Source organism: Macaca fascicularis, chromosome 17 (assembly GCF_037993035.2).
Source record: "Macaca fascicularis isolate 582-1 chromosome 17, T2T-MFA8v1.1".
Taxonomy (NCBI): Eukaryota; Metazoa; Chordata; class Mammalia; order Primates; family Cercopithecidae; genus Macaca; species Macaca fascicularis.
Window position 1 is genome coordinate 12,401,215 of NC_088391.1, and position 27,348 is coordinate 12,428,562.

General features: G+C 36.1%; 1 protein-coding gene across 12 annotated transcripts in view; it reads left to right on the forward strand.

Annotated features, from left to right (window-relative positions):
- Nucleotides 1-27,348, forward strand: part of PDS5B (PDS5 cohesin associated factor B) — a 189,304-nt gene that overhangs the window by 108,041 nt on the left and 53,915 nt on the right. For all 12 annotated transcript variants that reach the window (XM_005585608.5, XM_005585609.5, XM_005585612.5 and 9 more), the window contains 5 exons: nucleotides 550-598; nucleotides 3,439-3,578; nucleotides 5,043-5,158; nucleotides 7,363-7,468; nucleotides 10,802-10,962. In XM_005585608.5, coding sequence (XP_005585665.1) covers nucleotides 550-598; nucleotides 3,439-3,578; nucleotides 5,043-5,158; nucleotides 7,363-7,468; nucleotides 10,802-10,962 — 572 coding nt within the window. The remainder of the gene's footprint in view (nucleotides 1-549; nucleotides 599-3,438; nucleotides 3,579-5,042; nucleotides 5,159-7,362; nucleotides 7,469-10,801; nucleotides 10,963-27,348) is intronic.

The window sequence follows — 27,348 nt, forward strand, 5'->3', positions numbered from 1 at the left end:
ATGTGACTTTACATGCCGTAGTACATGAATGTATTACATACAGTATAATGTAGTGAATTAATTCACTGAAATAACACTTCCCTGATGCAACCCATAACTAACACTCTTAGAAACAACTTTTTGACATGTCAGTCACATCTTAATTGTCTTTAGTGTCTTCCCCATAAGCTTCATGACTATGCCTTACAGCTCTCAGGTCTAAACATTGTAGGAGTTTTCCCTGTTCTTTCAGCTCTAAAAACAACAGCAGCAACAACAAAAACTCCCAAAATACCTACCTGTTCCAACATGTAGTGCAGCTGTCTGATTTCTCTTTGGAGGCTAACACAACAGGGTGAGATAAGACGTAATGAAAGTGGAGAAAGAGTTTACTTTTACCTCCTGTCCAGTTTATCTAGAGTTTAATAAAAATGATAAAGAAGGTGACAGTAGTGGTAAGAGCACGGGTCTGCAGCATTTAGTGGGTTATGCTTGTCTAATTTTTTGCAGAGTGTGATGAAGTTTTTTGTCAGGGAATTTTAATTTTGCATTTTTTTGTGTGATTTACAGACAGATGCCAGTGTCAAGGCCATATTTTCGAAAGTGATGGTTATTACAAGTAAGTTATTTTAAAATCTGTATAAAATGTAATTTTAATTGAAATATTTTTATAATTTAAAGTGTTTCAAGCAGTTTTGTTCTAGGCTATGATAATATAGGAATTTTAAATTTTCTTTAGTTTCTTATGTGAGCTAGAGCTGGAGAAAGAATTGAGTACATAAATTTATTTTTAAGAGTTTATTTAAATCATCATGTAAAAACTTATAAAAACTGAATCTGTTTGGTATTGCTTGTTCTAATGTGACTAACTGAAGCTAATTCACTCCAAGCCTAAATATAAAGGATATACCTAATAACTACATACATAACAGCTTATTTGAAAAAATATTAATTTGCTTTTTTGCTTTAGGTGATGTTAAGTAAAATGATATTTCATTTAACAGTAAATACAAAAGGATTATGTGGAACATCTCCTTTGTTCAGTGTAAAAGTAGGGAAAAGTCACTGTTTTTGTGGGTCATTTGCTTTTCCTCCCACCTCAGAGGTCACTGTGTATAGCAGATGGACAGAGGGATAATCAGAAACACCTGGAGGAATGCTTCTACTGAGCTTCCACTTGGTGATAATGAAGATATCTTAAGATGAATCTGAGACGCCAAATACTCCAAGATGTGTATGAAAGTAAAGTTAAGACACTGAAGATAATAGTAAACCTAACTCACTGGGTTTTGGATTAAGTAATGGGAGTATTAGAATGAGTAGAACTTTAAGACCAAAATCTCTTTCTGTCCTGGGAAAACTACTTTCCAGTCACCCGGATAACTTGCTAAAGCAAGTTGTTTTGTGCTGTTCCTTAAAAAAAAAAAAATTTGATGTTTAAAGAAGAGATCTTGCTCTTTTGCCCAGGGATGAAGTGCAGTGGCACAATCATAACTCAAAGCTATCTTGACCTTCTAGGCTCAAGCCATCCTCCTGCCTCAGCCTCCTGAGTAGTTGGGACCCCGTGCATGTATTACCACACCCGGCTAATTTAAAAAATACATATTTTTAGACACTAGGTCTTCCTATGTTGCCCAGGCTGGTGCTGAACTGCTGGCCTGAAGTGCTGGGATTACAGGTGTGAGCCACGGTGCCTGGCCTATCACCTCTTTATAGTTTGGCTATGGATTCTGTCTCCTAAAAGAGGTCATTCCCTAAGTTCTTTTTTTTTTTTCCTGTCAGTTTTCTTCCAGTGAGTTCAGTATTTCCCAGATTCTGTTTCAAGGAATGCTAGTATCCTGCAGGTGTTAACTTAGTATTGTGAGAAAAAGGGATTTCATTGTCGTATGTGTTTACAGAATGCTAAATTAAAGGAGTTTTCTTTCTCCCTTCTTTTCCCTCCCCCCCTTTTTTTCCTGAAATAATAGGCCTTATTGTAGCCTTTATTATGATGCCCATCCATTATGAAGGGGCTGTAAAATAACACTTTCCAAAATTATTTGAAAAAATACCTTTTCCTGAACACTGTTAAACTCCATTGAACTACTAGTGATCTTTGGAACACAGATTGCGAAGTGCTGAACTAGCAGTTTTCCAGCTTGCCCTCAGGTGCTTATTATGTAAACTTATAAAAACATTCCATTTATCTTCTATAAGTGGTCATGTTTATCTGTTGTACTATAATGTGGTTCTCTTTCTTTGCAGACTTTTTTCTATTATAGAAACATGAAAAGGTCATACAGAAGTATTTAGGATTAATATATTAATAGATTCTTAACTACATTAAGTCATTTAAATATCTCACCAAGACATAAAATGGGATTTCAGAATTGTATGTGAACTTGAAGACTATGTTTACTATATTCATATTTTGGGATTCCTTCGAATTTCTACTACTCTTTTGATAGTCCAAAGTTCTGTTGTTGGGTTTTTGTTTTTTTGTTTTGTTTTGTTTTGTTTTGGGGGCGGAGTCTTGCTCTGTCACCTAGGCTGGAGTGCAGTGGCGATATCTCAGCTCACTGCAACCCCCACCTCCCAGGTTCAAGCAGTTCTCTGCCTCAGCCTCCCAAGTAGCTGGGATTACAGTCGCCTGCCACCACGCTGGGCTAATTTTTGTATTCTTTTCGTAGAGACGGGGTTTCACCATCTTGGCCAGGCTGGTCTTGAACTCCTGACCTTGTGATCCACCTGCCTCGGCCTCACAAAGTGCCGAAGTTCTGTTTTACAATTTCTGTTGTTGGAGATGCCATATTCTAGTCTGGCTCTCTATAACAGTTAAGAAGCCAGGAAAAAAAGATACCACAGTCAACATTTTACTAGCTTTCATAAGTATTTTGATACATAGACACATTAGCAGAATAGTATAAAAATCATTTTTGATTTTACAAAGATTCATTCTTTCCCATGCAGTAATGACTTACCCAGCAGTAACACCTGGAATAGTTTGCTCAGTATATGTCACTGCTAGATAGCAAGAATGTATATGTAAACTTTCTGGGTTGGTTTAACAATAAACAGGGAAATACAGGAAAATAGTTCTTAAAGGTAAAACTTAGTGATTAATCTCTTAAATTATAAGAGAGCAGTGTGTGCAGCAAGCTCAAGGGGACATTAATAAAATTGGCATTATTCAGGTTGACATTTGATGCCTTTAAATATTACAAGGGATTACTTGGAAGTAGCCATTTTAGTCTTTCCTTGCGTATATGTCCCTTCACAATGATCCTGTTTTATATTTCTAGAAAATATATCTTTATTTGTGAAAATTGATTATTGAAGGTGTTTCACAATTTAATTTCTTAAACTAATCTGAATTTGTAGGTAAGGATTTTAAAGCAATAAAAGAAATGAAAACATTGACCTATTATTATTTTAAGAATTAAAAAAATTGATTTTAATTGAACTTTAATTTATTTTAAGGAAATTTACCTGATCCTGGTAAGGCTCAGGATTTCATGAAGAAATTCACACAGGTGTTAGAAGATGATGAGAAAATAAGAAAGCAGTTAGAAGTACTTGTTAGTCCAACATGCTCCTGCAAGCAGGCTGAAGGTTGTGTGGTAAGGACAGTAAAGAGCTAATGTTTGAAAAAGCCCCCAAATCTTCTTTATTGTCTCTCTCTTTTATAAAAGTAATGTATATTCATCATGTAATTTGAAAAATGTCACATAAATAACAATGCAGATAAACTGTAATTTCTCTATAGAGACAATTGCTGTTAATATTGTGGTGTATGTCCTTCTATAAAGTGAGATTATATTATACATACAGTTTTGTACATTTTACTTTTTCATTAATTAGTCTTTTCTAGTATTTAATAGCTCCATTGAATACATGTACTATAATTTATTGAGTAGTCCACTATGTTACACATTCACATTTTTTCCTACTTTTTGGTTACTATGAAGAAGAATATAATTAATATTTTTACACAGTCTTGATTCTTTCTTTAGGATAAATTCTAAGAAGTACAATTGCATAGGTTGATAGCTCTTGACAGCTCATTTTTAAAGCCTTTAATATGCTTTGGCAAATTGTTCTCCAGAACTGAATTAATTTTATGCTAATCACCAGTAATGACAGTGACCGTTTTCTCACACATAACAATATTGGTCAGTGTCATTGCTGGAAACAAAACCCAAGTGAAAACAAAAACACAATTATTTTGATAGTATTTATATTTGTTAGTCGCTATTCATCTGACCGTTTTTTCTCCTTGGGATTATTGGCCATTCATATTTATTTTGTAGGTTGGGTTTATAATATTTGCTATTTTTATAGAATGGTATTTGTCTTTATCTTATTGATTTGTGAGTTTGTCATAATGGCATTTGTTAAGTTGCAGATTATTTTCTGTCAGTTTTAGTTTACCCTTTTTGTTTATTATGTTCTTTGCATACCATAGTTTCTATCTTTATCTAAGTAAGTCAGTATTTACCTCATGGTGTTTGACTTTGCTATCTTGCTTATGAAATCCTATTCTGTTATAAGTGAATGAAAATATTTATTCTTGTCAGTGATTCTTAATCTGTTACCTATGTACCTTCTGAAATGCTTTTTAGAGAAAGATGATTCTTGACTTCACCCCAGATCAACTAAATGAGACTCTTCAGAGTTAAATTCAGGAATCTGTAGTTTTAACAAGCTCTTCTGATAATTTTACTTCCTCAAGTTTGTTCATCCAGTGACTCTTGGTTTTATTCATTTGTATTTTTATCCTTTTGGAATATTTTTGATGTAATATATGAGACAGGGGCCTTACTTTGTTTTTATTCCAAATGTCTATCCAATTATTTCAATACAGTGTATTGACTAGTCTACCTTTCCCTGATTACTTGAAATATTACCTTTTTCATATGCTAAATCCTTAATTCAGTCTTTTTTTCTGGACTTGTTCAGTTCTTATTGATTTGTTTATTCCAGCGTCAGTGTTACATGGTTTTAATTATTGTTGGTTCTTAATATTATAATATAATGATTTGTTTAAATGTACTTTTGTAATACTGAAAAAATCTGTATTACAGCGTGAAATAACTAAGAAGTTGGGCAACCCCAAACAGCCTACAAATCCTTTCCTGGAAATGATCAAGTTTCTCTTGGAGAGGATAGCACCTGTGCACATAGATACCGAATCTATCAGGTATTTGTATATAAAATACTACATTCTCATTGCTGTTCATTCATTCATGCATTCAGGAATCGGTCATTGTTGAGTGCCTGCTATATACAAGGCACCAAACTAGCTACACATCTGTGTGTATTGTGTACTCCTCTGTATATATCTGTATTTGTATATGCACACACACACACACACACATATATACACTCATCTGTACCTGTATATTTGTTGTTTTTCTTGTTATTTATCTTAATTTTAAGGATTGGTTCAAATTGTATGAGAAATTGTCAATCTAAGCCTAATTTTATCTGTTAACAGTATACCAGACACTCTTCTTTTTTGTTAACTTGCATAGTTTAGGTAATATAAATAAATTTTATTTATACCCTTGGGAAACTAGGTGAATCTGTTGCAAAGGAACAAATGATGCATTTTCAGAGATAATTTGAGAACTGAAAATGTTGCTTTTTAAAACAGCCCTCATTTAAAGTTTCAGCTTTTGATACTACCTGTGACAAGTTGGAAACTTATTTCTTTTTCTCTCTGCATTCCGTTTTGTGAAATGTGGGAAGAGATGTTTTTTTATTTTTAAACTTTCCCTAAAATGTTTTCCACAGTTGAAAAAATAAAGTACTTATACAATATATATAGGGCATACTGATTTACTAGTCATCAATAGTGTTCTTTGAGAGGTATATGTTATAATCTAAAATAAATAATACTAATGATTTTTTCATCTTGTACTCAAACCCTTTTGGGGATGTTTTGTTGGGGAGGGCATTGGGCATAGCTTATGGTCATTGACCCCTTACAAATGGAGAGACCCTATTTTGGTTACTTGTCAGTCACTTTGGACTCCTCTTATATCAGTTTTCATTTGAAGAGGTAGTTCTGAGGTTTAAAAAGCAAGACAAGAAGTAGAAGACTCTGTATTTTTAAGAGGAAGACTGAATCAGACAAATTTATTAAGTAAATTTGGGCGTGGTGGCTCACATCTGTAATCTCAGCACTTTGGGAGGCCAAGGCGGGCAGATCACTTCAGGTCAGGAGTTTGAGACTACCCTGACCAACATGGTGAAACCCTGTCTCTACTATAAATACAAAAATTAGCTAGGTTTGTTGGTGCACCTCTGTATTCCCAGCTACTTGGGAGGCTGAGGCAGAAGAATTGTTTGAACCCGAGAGGCGGAGGTTGCAGTGAGCCGAGATCACGCCACTGCACTCCAGCCTGGGTGACAAAGTGAAACTTCGTCTCATAAATAAATAAGTGAAACTTTGTCTCGAAAATAAATAAAATAAAATAACATAAGCTTGTTTTTATTAGAAGAAAGTTTGAAAACATAATGTTTCCTTTTGATCTATTGTTGTTCCTTTTCTGATGTTCTAATGAGGTTTTATTGTATGTCTGTTACTTAGATATTCCTCACCTTTTAGGAGGAGGCCTAGATATATTTCTGACTCTGACAGCTGTGCCTGACACACAGTAATATTTGGTAAATGGTTTAGAAGGGCTTAATGTTTCCTTTATCCTTTTTTATTTCTGTGTATATTGTTCTACTTGCTGGACTAATAATCAGTTTTAGATAATTAAAAATAATTGTCATTTATGTGTTTGAGCTCAGACCTGCCATGAAAAATATAATAATAAAGATATTGATAGCATTAATAAAGAACAAATTGAATAACATTTTGACCTCATTTGAATGGGCAAGGGAAAAGAACTGTTTTTGAGGCCGGGCGCGGTGGCTCAAGCCTGTAATCCCAGCACTTTGGGAGGCCGAGATGGGCGGATCATGAGGTCAGGAGATCGAGACCATCCTGGCTAATACGGTGAAACCCCGTCTCTACTAAAAAATACAAAAAACTAGCCGGGCGAAGTGGCGGGTGCCTGTAGTCCCAGCTACTTGGGAGGCTGAGGCAGGAGAATGGCGTGAACCCGAGAGGAGGAGCTTGCAGTGAGCTGAGATCCGGCCACTGCACTCCAGCCTGGGTGACAGAGCGAGACTCCGTCTCAAAAAAAAAAAAAAAGAACTGTTTTTGAAAAGAAGCATCTGAAAATATTTTATTATAGTTGTTTTGCAGTAGTGTTAAAAACCAGTTATATCAAATTTGTATTCGGTTCAGATATGTATATATGTATATGCACATATATGTAACACAGGATTATTTTTCTTAGACATTGCTAGGAACATTTGAAAAAATGACTTTTTTTGGTCGTATTTTAGTGCTCTTATTAAGCAAGTGAACAAATCAATAGATGGAACAGCAGATGATGAAGATGAGGGTGTTCCAACTGATCAAGCCATCAGAGCTGGTCTTGAACTGCTTAAGGTATCTATTTAAAATTAAGTGCCTAATTAGATATCTGTTTAACATGTACAGTTTATATTATTTGTTCTTGATGTTTTCTTCTTAAGTTTATATAATCTAAAGTAAAATTTTCTCAGTTGTTTTAGATGATTTAGAAATTGTATTTTTATTCTTACATGTGATCTGATTATTTTGGGGTTTAAATGCTATAATCTAGCCTAGTACTAATTACATTAAAATAGTGGAATATAATTCAAGGTGTCATTAGTGAGCAAAGAAGGTACAGCTCTGCTGCACAATGAGCCAAATTCTTGTAAAACTTTTTTTTGTTTCATTAAATATTCTGTCTTTTACTGATTGTAAAAATATTAGTTCATTATTGACAACTTAGAATATATAAAATTATAAAAAACATAGGTTCATCATACATAAACATTAGTTTCTTTTGTTTCCTTTTAATCTTCAACAAATGCATAGTTGGGATCATTGAGATCAAGCTGAATATACAATTTTGTATCCTTAACTATTTTCCCTTATTAAAAATAAGCATTTTTCTTGGTGTTTTTCAAGAGTTTTTTTTTTTTAAGAGTGTCTAAAGCAGATCTGATTTTTGGCTGTCATTTAGTAGCTGTCATTTAGGTCTGCCTTTGACCACATTACTTGCTTCACTTCCTCATATGAAATCAAGATAATAATTAAGGCCGGGCGCGGTGACTGACACCTGTAATCCCAGCACTTTGAGAGGCCGAGATGGGCAGATCACGAGGTCAGGAGATCGAGACCATCCTGGCTAACACGGTGAAAACCCGTCTTTACTAAAAATTACAAAAAATTAGCTGGGCGTGGTGGCGGGCGCCTGTAGTCCCAGCTACGTGGGAGGCTAAGGCAGAAGAATGGCGTGAACCCGGGAGGCAGAGCTTGCAGTGAGCCGAGATGGCGCCACTGCACTCCAGCCTGGGCGACAGAGCGAGACTCCATCTCAAAAAAAAAAGATAATGATTAAGTGCTTGTCTCGCAAAGGACATTAAATCATGTACGTGAATTTCTTAGCACCATTCCTAGCTTGTGGTAAAAATAATAATAAACATTTTTGAAATGGTGATTAGTCCATTATTTGGGGTATCATACTATCCTACTGAGGCAGGAGGCAGGACTGGACTCCGGAGGTGGGGCTCAGACACAGGACCAAATTGAGGACTAGCTAAAACAAGGGCAAGACAGAATCAGCTTTCCACAAGACACGCCCACCAATGTGCCTTTTCAGTTTACCATTGCTGTGGCAATACCCGTATATAGAAATACTATAATAGTAATATAGAAATACTATATTAGAAATATAGACAGTATATATAGACAGTAAATATAGACAGTAGTCCCTTTCTTTGACAATGACCATGACCCAAAAGCTACTCCCTCTTCCCTAGGAATTTCTGCATAAACTGCCCCTTAGTCTGTATATAATTAAAAGTAGGTATAAATATTACTGTGAAACTGCCCTGAGTTGCAGCTCTCTGCACCCTACCTGTGGGGTAGTGCTGCTCTGCAGAAGCAGCCATAGAGGTATATGTAACACCTCTGGAACTGTAACACTACTACTTCAATAAAGCTGTTTTCTTTTACCATGTCACTGAATTCTTTCCTTGGCAAAGCCAAAAACCCTTGCGGGCTAAGCCTCACTTTGGGACTCTCCTTTCTCTGTATCACTAGTATTTTCCTATTGTTGAATATTTTCATTTTTCTACTTCCATTCTTACAAACAGTACTAAGCTGAGTGTTTCTATGTAAGATCTCTTGGTAATGTCATATTTTTTAGAAAATTAGGAGAGCATTATTGAGTTAAAGAGAGTGACCACTTTCAAAATTCTTGGAGCAATGTATATTTAAATTGTTGTACAGGGAAATTTTACCCATATATAATTCCATCAGTAGTATGTGAAGGTGCCCATCTTTTTAACCTTCACAAAATGGAATATAATACATTTTTAAAAGATTTGCAAATCTGATAAGCAAAAATAATGTTTTAATTTGCATATTTAATACTAGTGAGGTCCACTATCCACATGTTAATCATTTGTGTTTTCCCTATGGTAAATTCACCATTTTTATCCTTTGTTCATACATCTACTGACATCTCTGTCTTTTGTGGTTTTTTTTTTAGCTGATTTAAATGAGCTTTGTATTTCCTTTGCTTTTTCTTGGTACATATTTGATATATGTATAAACATATATTCTCTTATATGTAAATTGTAAAATATAGTAACCAAGTGAATACAGGTGAAAAGTCAATATGTAGTAACCAAGTGAATACAAGTGAAAAGTAGATAGAGTGTCACATTAAATTGAATATTAAAAATATTGTTCAAGTTCCCTGAGTAGTCTTTTTTCTTGCCTACTCACGTCCCCTCACCAGGTATCATTGTCCTGAATTTTGGATTTATTATTCTTTCAATATTCTTTATGGTTTTATCATCTATGTATGTATCTCTAAATAACATGTTGCTTATTTTGATTATTTTAGAAACATAAATGTGGCATTATACTTAGTATATTTTTCTGCTGCATGCTGTTTTTTTTTACATTCCACATTTGATTCCTTTTGTTTATTTTATGCTTAAAAAAACCCTGTCTTGTCCAGAGGGTTTTTGTTGTTTTTGTTTTTTTAAATCTTAAACACAACCCATCTGAAATTTATTTTGAAAGTGTGTTGTGGGGGCGGGGGGCCTAATTTGATTTTCTCCCAGTAGCTATTCAGTTTTCTCAGGACTATTTATTTTCTGTTGACCTCTTTGTAATCTCTTACAATTTATATAATCTAATTTTTTATATATTCTAGAGTCTACTTACTGCCTTATATTTTTTGTTTCATGATTATTCTAATGTTCGTACCATTGTGATTTGGTTATTGGAACTTTATAGACTTCTTTACTATCTTGTCAGTGTTTTACCCCTTTCCCTAGTTTATTCTGTTCTTACTCAGTCTCTGCTAATGATGTTTATTGGGAAGATGAGAGATGTTTTGTTAAATTCTCTCTTCATGTCCCCTTTTCTCCTCTCATTCTCCACCAAAAAACCTGAACAATAATCAAAATCCAAATTATTTTGACTAAAATTATATTAATATGTAATTTAATTTTGGAAGAAATTACTTCATTATATCATACAGTCTTCCTACAGAGGAACATTTCCATTACATAGTTGAGTATGTTTTAAATTTTGTTTATAGTGCTCTCAGATTTTGGTTAACATAACTTTTTTTATGATTTTGATTTATAGTATTTCTAATATGTAATATTTTGGATTTGTATTACAAAGATGAAAAAATTTTACAAATCATTTTTATGATTCATTTTATAGGTACTCTCATTTACACATCCCATCTCATTTCATTCTGCTGAAACATTTGAATCATTACTGGCTTGTCTGAAAATGGATGATGAAAAAGTAGCAGAAGCTGCATTACAAATTTTCAAAAACACAGGAAGCAGAATTGAAGAGGATTTTCCACACATCAGATCGTGAGTTGAGTTTATTTTGATAAATATTCTGGACATCAGAAACGTAATTATTTCTTGATTTATGTAATAATTGGAATCTTTCAAGTTTTGAGGAAAAACTGTCTAGGTTATCTTAAGTCTGTAATGTTCAGTTTAGATTCTCCTTTCATGGGAGTAAGCATTGATTGGTATTTTAGAAGATGCGTGAACTTGGGGGATAAACATGGCATATTTTTCTGATATATCAGTTTGATAATCCCTGGTATATTATGGCATAGAATAAACAATTCATATGAATTTAAGGTATGATGGGAAATTTCAAAGGAATTTCATCAGGACTGTCTATAATATTCTTCAGTTTCCTCTGTGATTTAGGGTACTGAAACAAACAAACAAATTTCAGAAGCAGGGCTTTAATTGACACAAGGAAGTAGAGAAGCATGGAATATTTAACAGCAGTGCAATTTTTTCTGTGTTCCAGTATTTCTCATAATTGCAAATTGAGCTGTTATCCTGGGATAATCATAGTTCAAGATTTTATAATCAGAAGAATAAATCTTCATTTCTTACATGTCACTGCTTCTCTATGTGTATCTCTTCTAGTTCTTGGAGAGAATATGGAATAGGTGGTTCTGATACTGGCGTAGTCATAGGTGGTTGCTTTCACCTCTACCTCATCACTTCTGGCTTACCCGTGAGTCGGTTAGTTGTGATTGGGGTACCATGGTTTTTGTGGAGAAGAATTGCCCCTGGGTCTTTTCCTTAGAAAGAGACTGGGAGTAAAGCTAGCTTGCAATTAAGAGTTTCAGGTATAATTTTTGTTATTCCTTTCTGTTCATGTGTACTTAATTCTAGAAACTGCTGATAAATAGAACCAAGGCATTATTATTATTTTCTTTTTTTTTTTGAGATGGAGCCTCACTCTGTTGCCCACGCTGGGAGTGTAGTGTGGTGTGATCTCAGCTCACTGCAACCTTCGCCTCCTGGGTTCAAGCGATTCTCCTGCCTCAGCCTCCTGAGTAGCTGGGATTACAGGCACCCGCCACAACGGCCGGCTAATTTTTTGTAAAGTAGAGATGGGGTTTTGCCATTTTGGCCAGGTTGGTCTTGAACTCCTGACCTCAGGTGATCTGCCTGCCTCAGCCTCCCAAAGTGCTGTGATTACAGGCGTGAGCCACTGTGCCTGGCCGGCAATTATTTAAATGGTAATAGAAACATATTAAAATTTTATAACAGTAGTCTCTCTGGCAAGAGTAAGAAACCTTATTGTTTGGAACTGACTTCTTAATTTTTTTTTTGTTTGTTTTTTTGAGACGGAATCTTACTCTGTTACCTAGGTTAGAGTGCTGTGGCGCAATCTTGGCTCACTGCAGCTTCTACCTCCCAGGTTCAGGTGATTCTCCTGCCTCAGCCTCCCGAGTAGCTGGAATTACAGGCATGCACTGCCACACCTGGCTAATTTTTGTATTTTTAATAGAGACAGGGCTTCACCATGTTGGCCAGGCTGGTCTCCAACTCCTGGCCTCAAGTGATCTGTCTGCTTTGGCCTCCCAAAGTGCTGGGATTACAGGCATCAGCTTCCGCGCCCGGCCCTGACTTCTAATTTTTAAGTAATCCCAGAACATAAGCTTCCCTTTGGATGCTGCTGTGGCTCTCCTAGTCAGATCAGAGATGAGTTTGGTTTTATGTATGTGTATTTCTCGCACAGACATATGTAATACCTATACATACACATTATGTATAAACTATACACAGCTGTATACCATTTGCTGAATGTCCACCTATTATACTGTCTCATTTAAACATTGTGACAATTCAGTGAAGTGCAGTTATTTTTTTTTTTTTTTTGAGACGGAGTCTTGCTCTGTCGCGGAGACTGGAGTGCAGTGGCCGGATCTCGGCTCACTGCAAGCTCCGCCTCCCGGGTTTACGCCATTCTCCTGCCTCAGCCTCCCGAGTAGCTGGGACTACAGGCACCCGCCACCTCGCCCGGCTATTTTTTTGTATTTTTTACTAGAGACGGGGTTTCACCGGGTTAGCCAGGATGGTCTCGATCTCCTGACCTCGTGATCCACCCGTCTCGGCCTCCCAAAGTGCTGGGATTACAGGCTTGAGCCACCGCGCCCGGCCTTCAGAAGTTCAGTTATTATCCTGGTTTTCCAAATGAGGAATCTAATGTTCAGAGGTAAATGGACCCAGGTCATATAGCTAGCAAGTGACAGAGCCAGGATTTGAATTTAGGCCTGTTTGGCTCCAATGCCTGTGGTGTGATACCCATTACCGCAGTTTCTTTTCTAATTAGAGCATTGACAGAGTTCAAGTTTGGCTTATTCCCTGGAGGTTTTATTATTTTCATTCTAGATTGTTTTTCCTAGTAACTTTTATATTTTAAAGAAACATGGTTTGATATATTTGTAGAACCACAAGAACAGGGTCAAAAGGTGGACAATTTGAAATGTACATGGGACATTTTAAAATGTATTGCTTTACTGTGGAACTGAAGTATTTAAAATTATTTGATTTATATACTGAATATATTTCAGATACTTCTCATGAGGAGAATTAACTCAGCTGATACTGAATTCCTACAGTGTGCACACACTGTTCTTGATGAAATAACTCATAATAATTTCTTCCAGGAGATAAACTATATATGTAGATTTAATGTTTTATTAAATTGGGTGAGTTGATTTTGAGGAAAAATAATACAGTTAAGAGACTGTTGATTAAACTGTCTTCTCTTGAATTCATCAAAATAATTAAAAAGAACCTAAAGAAAAATGTATCTAATAAAGCTACCACAAACTGGACAGAATTGGCACCAGATGTGCCATTAAGACTGTACTGAATGTGAGAAGACTGACAAGGGATATGTATTGGCAGTGTACTGTAAGTGTCCTATTATTTGCTAATTTAGAGGGAGGATATTGTTGTATGGACACACTTTAAGAGAAAGAAAGAGAACCTGATTTTAGCTGTACTAGGACTAAAGGAGAGGCTTTGTGGTCATAGTATTTTTCTTTAGGTCAACCTGTTTACCAGGAAGAGCAAAGTTTAGTGATGAGGTAAGACTAAGGAAAATCATGAAGGAAATATCTTTTGACCGACTTTACGGGAGCAGAAAACAGTTATACGCTTGACCCATTAAATGAAAAATGATGATGAGTTATGGGGTTCCATAACGATGAGTTATATGAGTTCCATTGTGACTCAGCTTGTCTCTCAGGAGTCTGACTTTCCTAAAAGTATTTAGATGTGCCAAAACTGAGGATCCTATCACAGCATGTGATGTACCCATAGCTCCAGTGACTGGTTCTTATCCTTGTAACAGTTTTAACAAATTTGGAGATAAATTACACAGAGAAAAAGGACTTACTACCTTTAGTCCTAACTTTAATTCCTATGCTAGTTAGCCAGGTGATGAAGCAACTGCAGCCTGAGTTGGGAGCTTTTACGTTAATTTTTTAAGAGAAGTGTTCAGTCATCCGGGAGATGCTAACTATACGTTTGTTTAAATAGCAAAGCCAGAGAATTTTTCTTACTTGAAGATGAATTAACAGAATACAGATAAGCAAGTTAACAAACACAAAACCTATGTAATGATCTTAGCATTCCAAAGTAACTGATAAGCAATATTTAGAATCGAATTTTTCTAGTATCAAAAGAAAGTCTTAGTCATTTAAGCTGCCAAGGAAGGTAAACAGCAAATTACATGAGGAGAAAAAAGATAACAAAAATGAGATAATACATGAAAAAGGGCTAAGGATATTGATTATAGAATATAATTTAATATAAGTAGCAAGGAGCAGAGTAAACAATATGGAAGATGGAATCAGTGAGCTAGAGATTTGGCTTGAGGAAATCTGCATAGAATATGGAGAAATTGGACAGAAAAAATGGAGTTAAAGAGAATGAATTGCAGATAGTGAAAAACCGTAATTGACGTCTATGGAGAAGATAGTAGAATAATGGGAAATGGAAAATATTAAAGAGAATAATAATAAATTTGTTTTGAATGATTGAAAATATGAATCTGGAGATGAAGACTCATTTTTGGAAAATATACTGGTGCAGTTTGCTAAATTATCAGGGATTGCAAAGGTGATCTTGCAAATATCAAGAAAAACTAGTTAGGTCAGTGCAGTGGAAAATAATGAAGCTGGCTGACTTCTTTTCAAACCACATACAATTTCTTTTTTTTTTTGAGACGGAGTCTTGCTGTGTCGCCCAGGCTGGAGTGCAGTGGCGCGATCTCCACTCACTGCAAGCTCCGTTTCCTGGGTTCACGCCATTCTCCTGCCTCAGCCTCCCGTGTAGCTGGGACTACAGGCGCCTGCCACCACGCCCGGCTAATTTTTTTTTGTATTTTTAGTAGAGACGGGGTTTCACAGTGTTAGCCAGGATGGTCTCGATATCCTGACCTCGTGATCCGCCCATCTCGGCCTCCCGAAGTGCCGGGATTACAGGCTTGAGCTACCGCGCCCGGCAAACCACATACAATTTCTGAAGTTAATGATTCAACAGCTGGAGAGCTCTGATGGAAGAAACAGTATAACTAAAGAATTTCCTAGGTAGTCCTAGTTAATTTTAAGTAGGGGCAGATGAAGGATATTCTTAAGTGTACAGGACTCAGTAAACGTACCACCCTTTTTTTAATCGTGTGGTTACCCTGTCTACATAGTTGTATGCTTTTCCCTCTGGAATTCAGTTTTGTTTATGCCCTCTAAATCTGGATTTTGTTTCCTTTTTGTTTGTGTATCTCTGATTTGTCTTTGCCTATCATTTTACTCTAATTATTTAACTTTTGGATATGGCTATGTAAATATATTTGAAAACCTGGATTTTTAAGAATGATGTAAGTAAGTTCAAGACGAGAAAAGACAAAAACCAAACAGACTGTAGGTATAAAAGAAATTGAAACGTTATTCTCTAATAAAAGCACCAGTGTAAGTTGTGTCTTGAGGGAGATATTTCAAATGTATAAGAAACCAGGAATTCTAATTCTTTTAATTGTTCAGAGTATAGAAAAGAAAGCACTTATTTTCTTTACAGCCAGGATAACTAACATGAATACTAAAACCTAGTAAAAGATATCCCCCCACCCCCTAAGAAAACCCTAACACAAATCTTACTAATATGTGATTTTTGTATAAGTAAGATATTAGTAAAAAGATAATTTAAATAATAAAATGAGAATATATTGTGGCCAGACATGGTTAATTTTAGGAGTGTACAGAGAGGGTTGGTATAATATTAATAAGCCTACTGTTTATGTTTACAGTTTATTATATAAGTAGGGAAAAGGGTACACAATAGATCATTTTTTATAGATGCTGAAAGGGCTTTTTTTTTTTTTTTTTTTTTTTTTTTTTTTTTTTTTGAGACGGAGTCTCGCTCTGTTGCCCAGGCTGGAGTGGAGTGGCGCGATCTCGGTTTACTCCAAGCTCTGCCTCCTGGGTTCAGGCCATTCTCCTGCCTCAGCCTCCTGAATAGCTGGGACTACAGGTGCTCACCACCATGCCCGGCTAATTTTTTGTATTTTTAGTAGAGATACGGTTTCACTGTGTTAGCCAGGATGGTCCCGATCTGATCTTGTGATCCACCTGCCTTGGCCTCTCAAAGTACTGGGATTACAGGCATGAGCCACTGCACCTGGCCAAAAAAATCAGTCTGTTTCTAATTAAATCTAATAAGATAGGAATCAGTACCTTCATAACATAATTAATCTCTCTCAAACCAATAGGCAGCATCATGTAAAACACCAGTAGCATTCCCGGTAAAAGCAGGAACAAGATGAGAAACCACACTGTCTCTGCTATTGTTTAACATTGTTTTGGAAGCATTAACTGGTGTAATTATGTAAGAATATAAAATAAGAAATACAAGTGTGGGAAAGGAAGAGGCTTTCATTTTTCTTGGAAAATCCAGGAGAATCAACCGAAAAACTACTCAAAATGGAGTAGCCAAAATAAGTATGTAAAAATCCAAAATTTTTCTTATATAACCAACAGTCATTTACATTATTATGGGAGTAAACATCAGAAGACCTAGAAGTAAAGTATACAAGAAATTTGCAATGCTGTAATAATGGTGGATGGGGGGGGGATATAATGTTTAGCAAATAAATTGGCCAGGAAAAGTTAGGTTACCTAGTAAATAATTAACAAGCAGTTTTGAAAGGAAAATAGACTGTTTACTTTGATTTTACATATATTCCAGAAGAATCAAAGACAAATTCTTGCATTATTTTAAGTATATAGCATGGATTTGCTTTAAGTATATAACATGGATTAATCAAATTACTAGGTAACTGGTATATTTTTATAACTTCCTTGTTTGTAGAGGAAGGGACACTAATACCAAAGTCGTGAATGAAATACTGAGGGATTGGATTATCATTATTATTACTATTATTGTTTTGTTGAGAAAGGGTCTTGCTCTGTCACCCAGACTGGAGTGCAGTGGCTCAATCATGGCTCACTGCAGCCTCAGCTTCCGGGGCTCAATCAGTTCCCCGACCTCAGCCTCCCAAGTACTTGTGTCTACAGACACATGCCACCATGCATGTCTAAATTTTGTATTTTTTGTTGAGACAGGGTTTTGCCATGTTGCCCACGCTGGTCTTGATCTCCTGGGCTCAGGTGATCTGTCTAGCTTGGCCTCCCAAAGTGTTGGGATTACAGGCATGAGCCACCGTGCCTGGCCTGGATTGTATTATTTTGTTAAAATTCATTTGTTGCAAAAGATATCTATGGGTTACCCCCCACCCCCAACCCCTGCCCCACCATGTATGGTATGGTTCTAGGTGTATGGTACTGTTCTAGGTGTTGAGGATATTGTAATAAAGAGGACAGGCTAAGTCTCTGCTTTATATTTTAGTGGAGGTGAGGAACCACTATTTAGATAAAAGCCAAAATCATGAAATAAGTTGGAAACACAAATTATATACTGGAGGACTATTTTCAGTAAATATTAATTAGAAAAGGTTAATACCTGTAATGTATAAATGTATAAAGACTCTTTTTTTTTTTTTTTTTCTTTTTGAGACAGGGTTTTACTCTGTCTCCCAGGCTGGAGTGTAGTGGCATGATCTCTTGGCTCACTGCACCTCTGCCTCCCAGGTTCAAGCAATTTTTGTGCCTCAGCCACCTGAATAGCTGGGATTACAGGCATGTGCCACCATCCCTGGCAATTTTTTTGTTTGTATTTTTAGTAGAGACCAGATTTTGCCATGTGGGCCGGGCTGGTTTCGATCTCCTGGCCTTAAGTGATCTGACCGCGTTGGCCTCCCAAAGTGTTGGGATTACAGGCATGAGCCACCGTGCCCAGCTGCAATGTATTATATAAAGATTCTTAATGAAGGAATAACAAATATAAGCCTCATAGAATACTAGCAAAGAGAATGAACAGGAAGTTTATAAGCAGGAAGTCCTGTCAGCCTTCGAAATCATGAAAAGATGCTTATGTAATCAAGGAAATACAAATAAAAGCAATTATGTGATGCAACCAGTGTTAGCATTCCAACAATGCTCTCTTGGGAGTATAAAATGATGCTATGCTTCTAGGTTTGTAATGTGGTAATATATGCAAACTTAAAATGTGTATAGTTTTTGACTCTGCACTTTCAGGAACTTATCCCAGAGATAATTAGAAAAGATGTGCACATAATCTATCATATAGTTCAGGGTTCAGTCAGAGAAACAAACTATACTAGGTATAAAGTCACGTACTGCGTAATGGTATGTTGGTTAATGATAGACCAGATACATATGGTGGTCTTGTAAGATTATAATGGAACTGCACTATACAGCGGTACAACTTTTATCTTTGATACCATATTTTTTCAGTGCCTTTTCTATGTTTAGATATACAAATATTTACCACTGTGTTATAATTGCATATAGTATTCAGTACAGTAGCATGTTGTACAAGTTTGTAGTCTAGGAGCAATAGGTCATACCATATAGACTAGGTGTGTAGTAGGCTATACCATCTAGTAAGTATACTCTATTGATGTTCTCACAACAATGAAATCATCCAGTGATGCGTTTCTCAGAATGTATCCCTATTGTTAAGTGAGGCATGACTGTATTTTAAACAAATTAATACAGATGTTTAAAGGACAAAAGAGAAAAAAGTTGCATTGGTAATCCAGAGATACAAATTGCTGGAAGCAGCTAGTAGCTCTAGAGCTGGTGGGATAATTGGGAAGAAGTAGTGTTAAGAGGTGGAGGAACCCTGCCAGTTTCACCCAACACACTGCCAAAGTATGGTGTGGCCTGGCTATTGCTGGGGAGCAGTGAAACTACTGCTCAGAATGCCTTAAGAAGCTCTAGTGCCTTGTAGTGGAAGAAATTAATAGGAAACCAGCTCTTTGCAGATTTACAGCTTCAGGATCTCTGAGCAGATTATGAAAGGGTAGGTTTAAAGCTCAGAGACAGTATGTAAACAGCCAGCACAGGGATATTCATGGTATTGTGGTTAAGGTGTTTATAAAAACTTTTAAATCTAAAATGCTTATCAGTATGAGATTAGTTTTGGTATAGCCATATACTATACATGCACTAAGAGCTATGTGACTGGTAAAAAGAATAATGCTTAGCAATATTTGACAAATGAGGTTCTACACACATTGTTGGTTTAAAAAACAATGTTTCGAAGTACTGTGTATTTTATATCCTCACTTATTAATGTCTGTATAATAATATGTCTAGAGAAATTTTAGGAGTGTTCATCAAAATGTTGACAGTATTGTTTCAGGGTAGTGAAATGCTGAGTTTTTTCTTCAGGGTTTTCATGTATTTTTCAGTTTGAATGTATTTTTCATTTTCTATGTTGGTATGATTGTTATCAAGGAAAAAACTTGAAGGAAGAAAGTCAATTTAATGAGGGAATAAGAAATTCATTTTAATAGCAAAAGCAGTCAGCATGGGTGGTTATTTATTTTCATTGACTTAGTACTGCAGAATTCTTAAGATTTTTTTTTTTTTTGGTGTTCATTGTTTCAGTTTGTTTTCTGTTAAAGTAACTGAGTATGTAAAACATTGGATGAGCTAAAATTTCACATAACTATCTTTAACAGTCTCAGCTAAAGTTGCTGCTAGTGTGAACAATAATTTTTCTCTTGATTATTGGGGAAAGATTATAGGTGTTTGCATTATCAAGTGAGAAGATAGATCTTGTCTATGAAGTTTAGTTACTGAAGTAACCACAGAATAATAATCTTTTATTTCACAAAGAAACCACAAAACATAGACTAAAAGACTAGTGTTTTAGTTACACTATTTTTTTCTCCAAGTTTTATTATTGAAAATTTCAAGCATACACAGAAATAGAGAACACAAATCCCCATGTATTCACCAACCAGCCTTAACAATGAATAAACTTACAGCCAGCTTTATTTTTTCTGTGCCTCCACACACTCCCTTGTTCCTCTTATATTTGAAGGCAAATCCCAGATATTGTTATTTCATCTATATATCTTTATCCCAAACACAGTTAACACTAATAACTTAATATCCAGTTGGTTTTCTAAAAAAATGTGTTTTTGTTGTTGTTGTTGTTTGTGTCAGGGTCTCGTGCTGTTGCCTAGGCTGGAGTGCAGTAGTGAGATTGTAGCTCACTGTGGCCTTGAAGTGACTGGGCTCATGTGACCCTCCCACCTCAGCCTCTTAGTAGTTGGAACCACAGACACCACACCCGGCTACTTTTTTTTTTTTTTTTTTTTTTTTTTTTAACTTTTTGTAGAGATAGAGTCTCTCATTATGTTGCCCAGACTGGTCTCAAATTCCTGGGCTCAAGCCATCCTTCCTCCTCAAAAATGGTTTGTTTGATTCAGGATGCAAGTAAGATTTATACATTGTGATTGGTTGCTGTGTCTTTTAAGTATCTTGTTTCTTGTGGGCTTTCTCTCCAGCTCTCACTCTGCTTGCAGTAGGAATCAGGTTGTTTCTCTTGAAGGGTTATCCATAGACTGATTTTTGCTAATTGTATCCCTTAGACATAATTTGATAGGTTGTTCTTTGTTGTTTGTTTTGATTTTTTGCGACAGGGTCTTGCTCTGTTGCCCAGGCTAGAGTGCGGTGGTGCGATCACAGCTCACTGCAGCCTCGACCTCCTGGTTCAAGCAGTCCTCCCACCCAGCCTCATGAGTAGCTGGGACTACAGGCACATGTTACCATGCCTGCCTTATTTTTATGTTGGTTTGTAGAGACAGAGTTTCACCTTGTTGCCCAGTCTGGTCTCAAACTCTTGGGCTCCAGCAATCTGTCCACCTCAGCCTTCCACAGTTCTGGGATTACAGGTGTGAGCCACTGTGCCTGGCCATATTTCTTTATTTTTTCTAAAATGGTGATTGAATCCAGAGACCTGATTGGATTCTGGTTCAACTTTTCTATTTTTACAGGACTATTTTATAAGATTGATATGCTTTCCTGTCAGGAGGCTCATAATAGCTGGCCATCTCTCTATGATGTTTGCAGCTGTTGATATTAGTAATCAGTCTTGATATTCTTATTGTCATTCTTCTTCACTTCCTAGCTGAATGCTTTTGTAAAAAGGAAATTCTTATCGATTCTTTGGTTTCCCAGTATTGTATTTGTTTAGGAAAGGCAGGATAAATGCTTGATTTTTTGAATGTAATTTAGTAATATTCAAAATAAAGAGGACTAGTGTACTCCAGAGGTGACCAGTTGAGTGTTGTTTTTAAAAAAATCATAATGAGTTTACACGTATTTGTGTTTCAGTCAGTTATAGTGATCGCATGCTTTGATGCCCAGATTATCCTGTGTAAAATCTTGGAAGCCTCTTCAGGTTAGTCCATGAGTCCTTTGGAACAATCCCAATAATCTCTGTAATTTCTTTGCTATCTTGTATAACAAGATATTCTAGGACCGTCTTGTACTTGTTCTGCCCCAGACCTGGAATTGGCCAATTCTCCGAGGGGCTCTGGTTCCCTTTAATGGGAATGGTATTAAGAAATCACAACACAAGTCCTGTGGGTACTAATTGCTAATGTATAAATCATGACTCTATGATAATTCAGTAGACATAGCTTTTTTGAAAGATGAAATTCATGTTTGTTTATACCGATTCTTCCAATTCAAATTTAGGATTACATGGTTTTTACTGAACTTCAATTTTACATTTGTATCTCTTTTTTCCCCTCATAGCACAGGATAATAACCCTGTAATATTACATAATAACTCAATTGCTTTATCCCATAATATGTCCATAGCAGTCTCATAGTAGCAGTAGCACCACCAATATGATTCCTAAAAGTAGTCGTTTACTTTTTTAGTTAGTTCTCTTTTTTATTTGGTGTGTATCATATTAGAGATCTGCAGTCAAATTCCTGTTTTAAAGCTATTTGGAATAATTATTCTTTGGGTGGTTATGCTATCACATGGATACATACCCTTGTTCATTTGTTTCATTCTTTTTGAAAGGTTGCTCTTTTAAAATTTAATGTATTTTTTAATTATATGAACTGTTAAATGGCTTTAAAAATATCTAAAGGAAGCAAGGTAAATTTCAGAAGTCTAGCATCTGTTCGTCAAACCTCTAACCTATTGCCTTTCTTGCCCATAGATTAAAAAAAAAAAAAAGCCCCCTTCCATGCACATATCTGTCTGCATATGTATATGTACGCACATTTGATAAATGAGTAAGATAAACTATATACACTTTTCTTCACCTTTTTTCTCTTTAATGGCATGGACTGGCAGTTATCCCATTTAAATATAGAGAGGTCCTCGTTTATTATGTGGCTGTATCATAATTTATTTAACCAGTTCATAATTTATGGACATTGGGTTGTTTTCGTTATTACAGTCTTGCAGTGAGTAGCTTTGTATTTGCGCCTTTTGTGTTTTTTGACAGTTGTCTTTGGGAGCAATTCTTAGAAATAGAAGAGTAAATGCATGTACAATTTTGCTAGCTGTTCCTGTGTTCCTATCCATAATGGTTACACCACTTTGCATTCTCACTAGCAGTATATAAGAGTGTCTGCTTCCCTACAGCCTTGCCAATAAACAATGTTGTTATGAAATACATCTCTTCCTAACTCTGGTTATCTTCCTTGTTCTGCAGGCTTTTGTGTCTGAGAATAGTGTAGCCATTTGTACTTTTCTTTGGTCCCAGTGTTTGTAAGGCATATGTTTTCCCTTTTTTTTTTTTTCTTTCCATTTTTAGTCTTCCTGGGACTTAATATTTAAAGTGAGTTTCTTGGCCGGCTGTGGTGGCTCACACTTGTAAATCTCAGTGCTTTGAGAATCTGAGATGGGAGGATCACTTGAGCCCGGGAGTTTCAGGCTGCAGTGAGCTATGATTGTACCACTGCATTCCAGCCTGGGCAATAGAGCAAGACCCTTTAAAAAAAAAAAAGTTTATTTATTTATTTATTTTTAAATAAATGTCCTAGTTGTCTTTCTATTGTTTTTTGTTTCCTTGTTTGCTTTTATTATGGTTGTTTTGAATCCAATTTGACAAACTGTTTCAATGGGAGTGCTTAGAGCATTTACACTTACTGTAATTATTGATATGGTGGGGTTTAAATCTACCATCTTGATAGTTTTCCTCTTTTCTGTGTTCTTTATGTCTGCTTTTCTTGAGATTAGTCAAGTATTATGATTTTATCTTTACTATTGGTTTATCTACATCCAATAGAATTATACTAATGTGTAAAAACTTTATAGCACTATACTTCCATGCCCATTTCCTCCAGTCTTTTAAGTTTTGTTGTCTTATGTTTTGTTTTTATATATGTTATAAATCCCATAAAATGTTTTTGATATTTTTACTCTAGTATATCTTAGATTAATAATGACAAATTTCTTTTACACACATAGTAACCATTTCTGTCACTTTTCATTTGTTGGATGTCTATTCATATTTTCATCTGGTATCATTTTTCTTCTGTAAGAACTCTTTAATTTCTTGTTGTATAGTTCTCTTCATAGTGAATTTTGTAGTGAATTCTGCTTGTAGTGAATTTTTTTGGTCTGAAAAAGTCTTTATTTTTCCCTCATTTTTAAAAGATAATTTTACTTGGAATAGAATTTTAGGTTGACAGTTATTTTCATTTAGTATTTAAAAGATGCCACTCCATTATCTTCTGGAATGAAGATTCTGATGAAAAGTGTTATATCACTCCTTGTTTCTCTGTTTTTTGCACTGCTTTTAAGATTTTCCTATTTTTCACTAATTTTTAACCACATGAATAATAACGTACCTTGAAATGGTTTATCTTTTTTCTGCTTTAGGTTTATTGAGATTCTTGGATCTCTAAGTTTATTTTAATCAGATTGGGAAAAAAATTGGCCATTATTACTTTGAATACTTTTTTTTTTTCCTATTCTCTCCATCTGCCTTCTTGTTTTCTGGGACTCCAGTTACAAGTATTTTTGACTGCTTGATACTGTCTTATAGATCACAGCTGCTGTGTTACTATTTTTTTCTTGCCCTTTTTTCTCTCTCATTTTATTTTGATAGTTTCTATTGCTATGTCTTCAAGTTCACTGTTACTTTTCTTTTGCAGTGTGTAATCTGCTTTTAATTCCATCAGTTTATTTTCCATTTCTATTGTATTTCTTGTATTTAGTAATTCTATTTGTGTTCTTTTTAAATATTTTTATATATATTTATATTTTTTATTTTTCATTTCTAGCGGTGCGTTCCTGGTTTACTCTACCTTCTTGAGTCTGTGTAGCATAGTGTTTTTTTGTAACAGCTGTTTCAATGTCTACCCTAATTCCATCACTTATGGTCGTTTCTGGGTCTATTTCTATTGAGTACTTTTTCTCCTGTTTGTATATTATAAGGGCTTTCTAGTATGACTGGTGGGAATGAGTAATTACCCGCCCTGTTTGTGTTGAGGGAATTTTTTGTTCTACTGTTTTCCATGGTCCTTTTTCTGGTCTCATGTAGTTTTTCCTCCTAACATGAGTGAGGATCATTATCTAACCAAAGACTCAGGGATAGCCTCTGCAGATTAGCAGAGCTCATGCTGCCTTTCCCTTTGTAACTCCTTCCTTTCTGGTATTGTGCTCTAGAAATCAGAGCTTCCTTGGCTTCCCTGAACTCTCATCTTTATCTCCCTCAACCCAGGCTCTATTTGGGTCACTTGTACTACAGCCTGGAAACTACTTAATACTTCCATGCAATAAGCTGGGCAGGTGTAAAACTCTTCTGGTTTGTTTCTCATTTATCAGGGATCACATTTCTCTGCTGCCTGTTCCCTAGTGTCTGAAACCTTTAGCATATTTATCTCTTCTGGGCGTTTAAGGCAGGAGAGTAAATAGTCTTAGTTACACCATTGTAATCTGAAGCGGAAGTCCTCTTGTTACAATTTTTTAAAAAATGTGTGACGGTAAACAGTTTTTCATACATTTTAGGGTAATTTGTATGTCTTTTTAAAAACAGTTAAGCGCCGGGCACGGTGGCTCAAGCCTGTAATCCCAGCACTTTGGGAGGCCGAGGCGGGCGGATCACGAGGTCAGGAGATCGAGACCATCCTGGCTAACACGGTGAAACCCCGTCTCTACTAAAAAATACAAAAAACTAGCCGGGCGCGGTGGCAGGCGCCTGTAGTCCCAACTACTCGGGAGGCTGAGGCAGGAGAATGGCGTGAACCCGGGAGGCGGAGCTTGCAGTGAGCTGAGATCCGGCCACTGCACTCCAGCCTGGGCGGCAGTGCGAGACTCCGTCTCAAAAAAAAAAAAAAAAAAAAAACAAAAAAACAGTTAAGCTTTAAGTTCTGAGATACATGTGCAGAACTCGGAGATACATGTGGAGGTTTGTAACATAGGTATACATGTGCCATGATGGTTTGCTGCACCCATCAACCTGTCATCTAGGTTTTAAGCCCCACATGCATTAGATATTTGTCCTAATGCTCTCCCTCCTCTTGCCCCCGACCCCATGGCAGGCCCCAGTGTGTGATGTTCCCTTCCCTATGTCCATGTGTTCTCATTCTTCAACTCCCACTTATGAGTGAGAACATGTGTTGTTTGGTTTTCTGTTCCTGTGTTAGTTTGCTGAGAATGATGGTTTCCAGATTCATCCATGTCCCTGCAAAGGACATGAACTCATTCTTTTTTGTGGTTGCATAGTATTCCATGGTGTATATGTGCCACATTTTCTTTATCCAGTCTTTCAATGATGGGCGTTTGGGTTGATTCCAAGTCTTTGCTATTGTGAATAGTGCTGCAGTAAACATATGTCTTTATAGTAGAATGATTTATAATCCTTTGGGTATATACACAGTAATGGGATTGCTGGGTCAAATTGGTATTTCTAGTTCCAGATCCTTGAGGAATCACCACACTGGCTTCCACAATGGTTGAATTAATTTATGCTCCCACCAACAGTGTAAAAGCGTTCCTATTTCTCCACATCCTCTCCAACAGCATCTGTTGTTTCCTGACTTTTTAATGATCGCAATTCTAACTGATGTGAAATGGTATCTCATTGTGGTTTTGATGTGCATTTCTCTAATGACCAGTGATGGTGGGCTTTTTTTCGTGTTTGTTGGCCACATAAATGTCTTCTTTTAAGAAGTGTCTATTCATATCCTGCACCCACTTTTTGATGGAGTTGTTTGTTTTTTTCTTTGTAAATTTGTTTAATTCCTTGTAGATTCTGGATATTAGCCCTTTGTCAGATGGATAGAGTGCAAAAACTTTCTCCCATTCTGTAGGTTGCTGTTCACTCTGATGATAAGTTTCTTCTGCTGTGCAGAAGCTCTTTAGTTTAATTAGATCCCATATGTCAATTTTGGCTTTTGTTGCCATTGCTTTTGGTGTTTTAGTCATGAAGTCTTTGCCCATGCATGTGACCTGAATGGTTTTACCTAGGTTTTCTTCTAGGGTTTTTATGGTTTTAGGTTTTCCATTTAAGTCTTTAATCCATCTTGAGTTAATTTTTGTGTAAGGTATAAGGAACGAGTCAAGGTTCAGTTTTCTTCATACGGCTAGCCTGTTTTCCCAGCAACCTTTATTAAATAGGGAATCCTTTCCCCATTGCTTGTTTTTGTCAGGTTTGTCAAAGATCAGATGGTTGTAGATGTGTGGTGTTATTTCTGAGGCCTCTGTGCTGTTCTATTGGTCTGTATATCTGTTTTGGTGCCAGTACCATGCTTTTTTGGTTACTGTAGCCTTGTAGTATAGTCTGAAGTCAGGTAGCGTGATGCCTCCAGCTTTGTTCTTTTGGTTTAGGATTGTCTTGGCTATCTGGGCTCTTTTCTGGTTCCATATGAAATTTAAAGTAGTTTTTTCTAGTTTTGTGAAGAAAGTCAATGGTGGCTTGATGGGAATAGCATTGAATCTATAAATTATTTTGGGCAGTATGGCCATTTTCATGATACTGGTTCTTCCTGTTCATGAGCATGGAATGTTCTTCCATTTGTT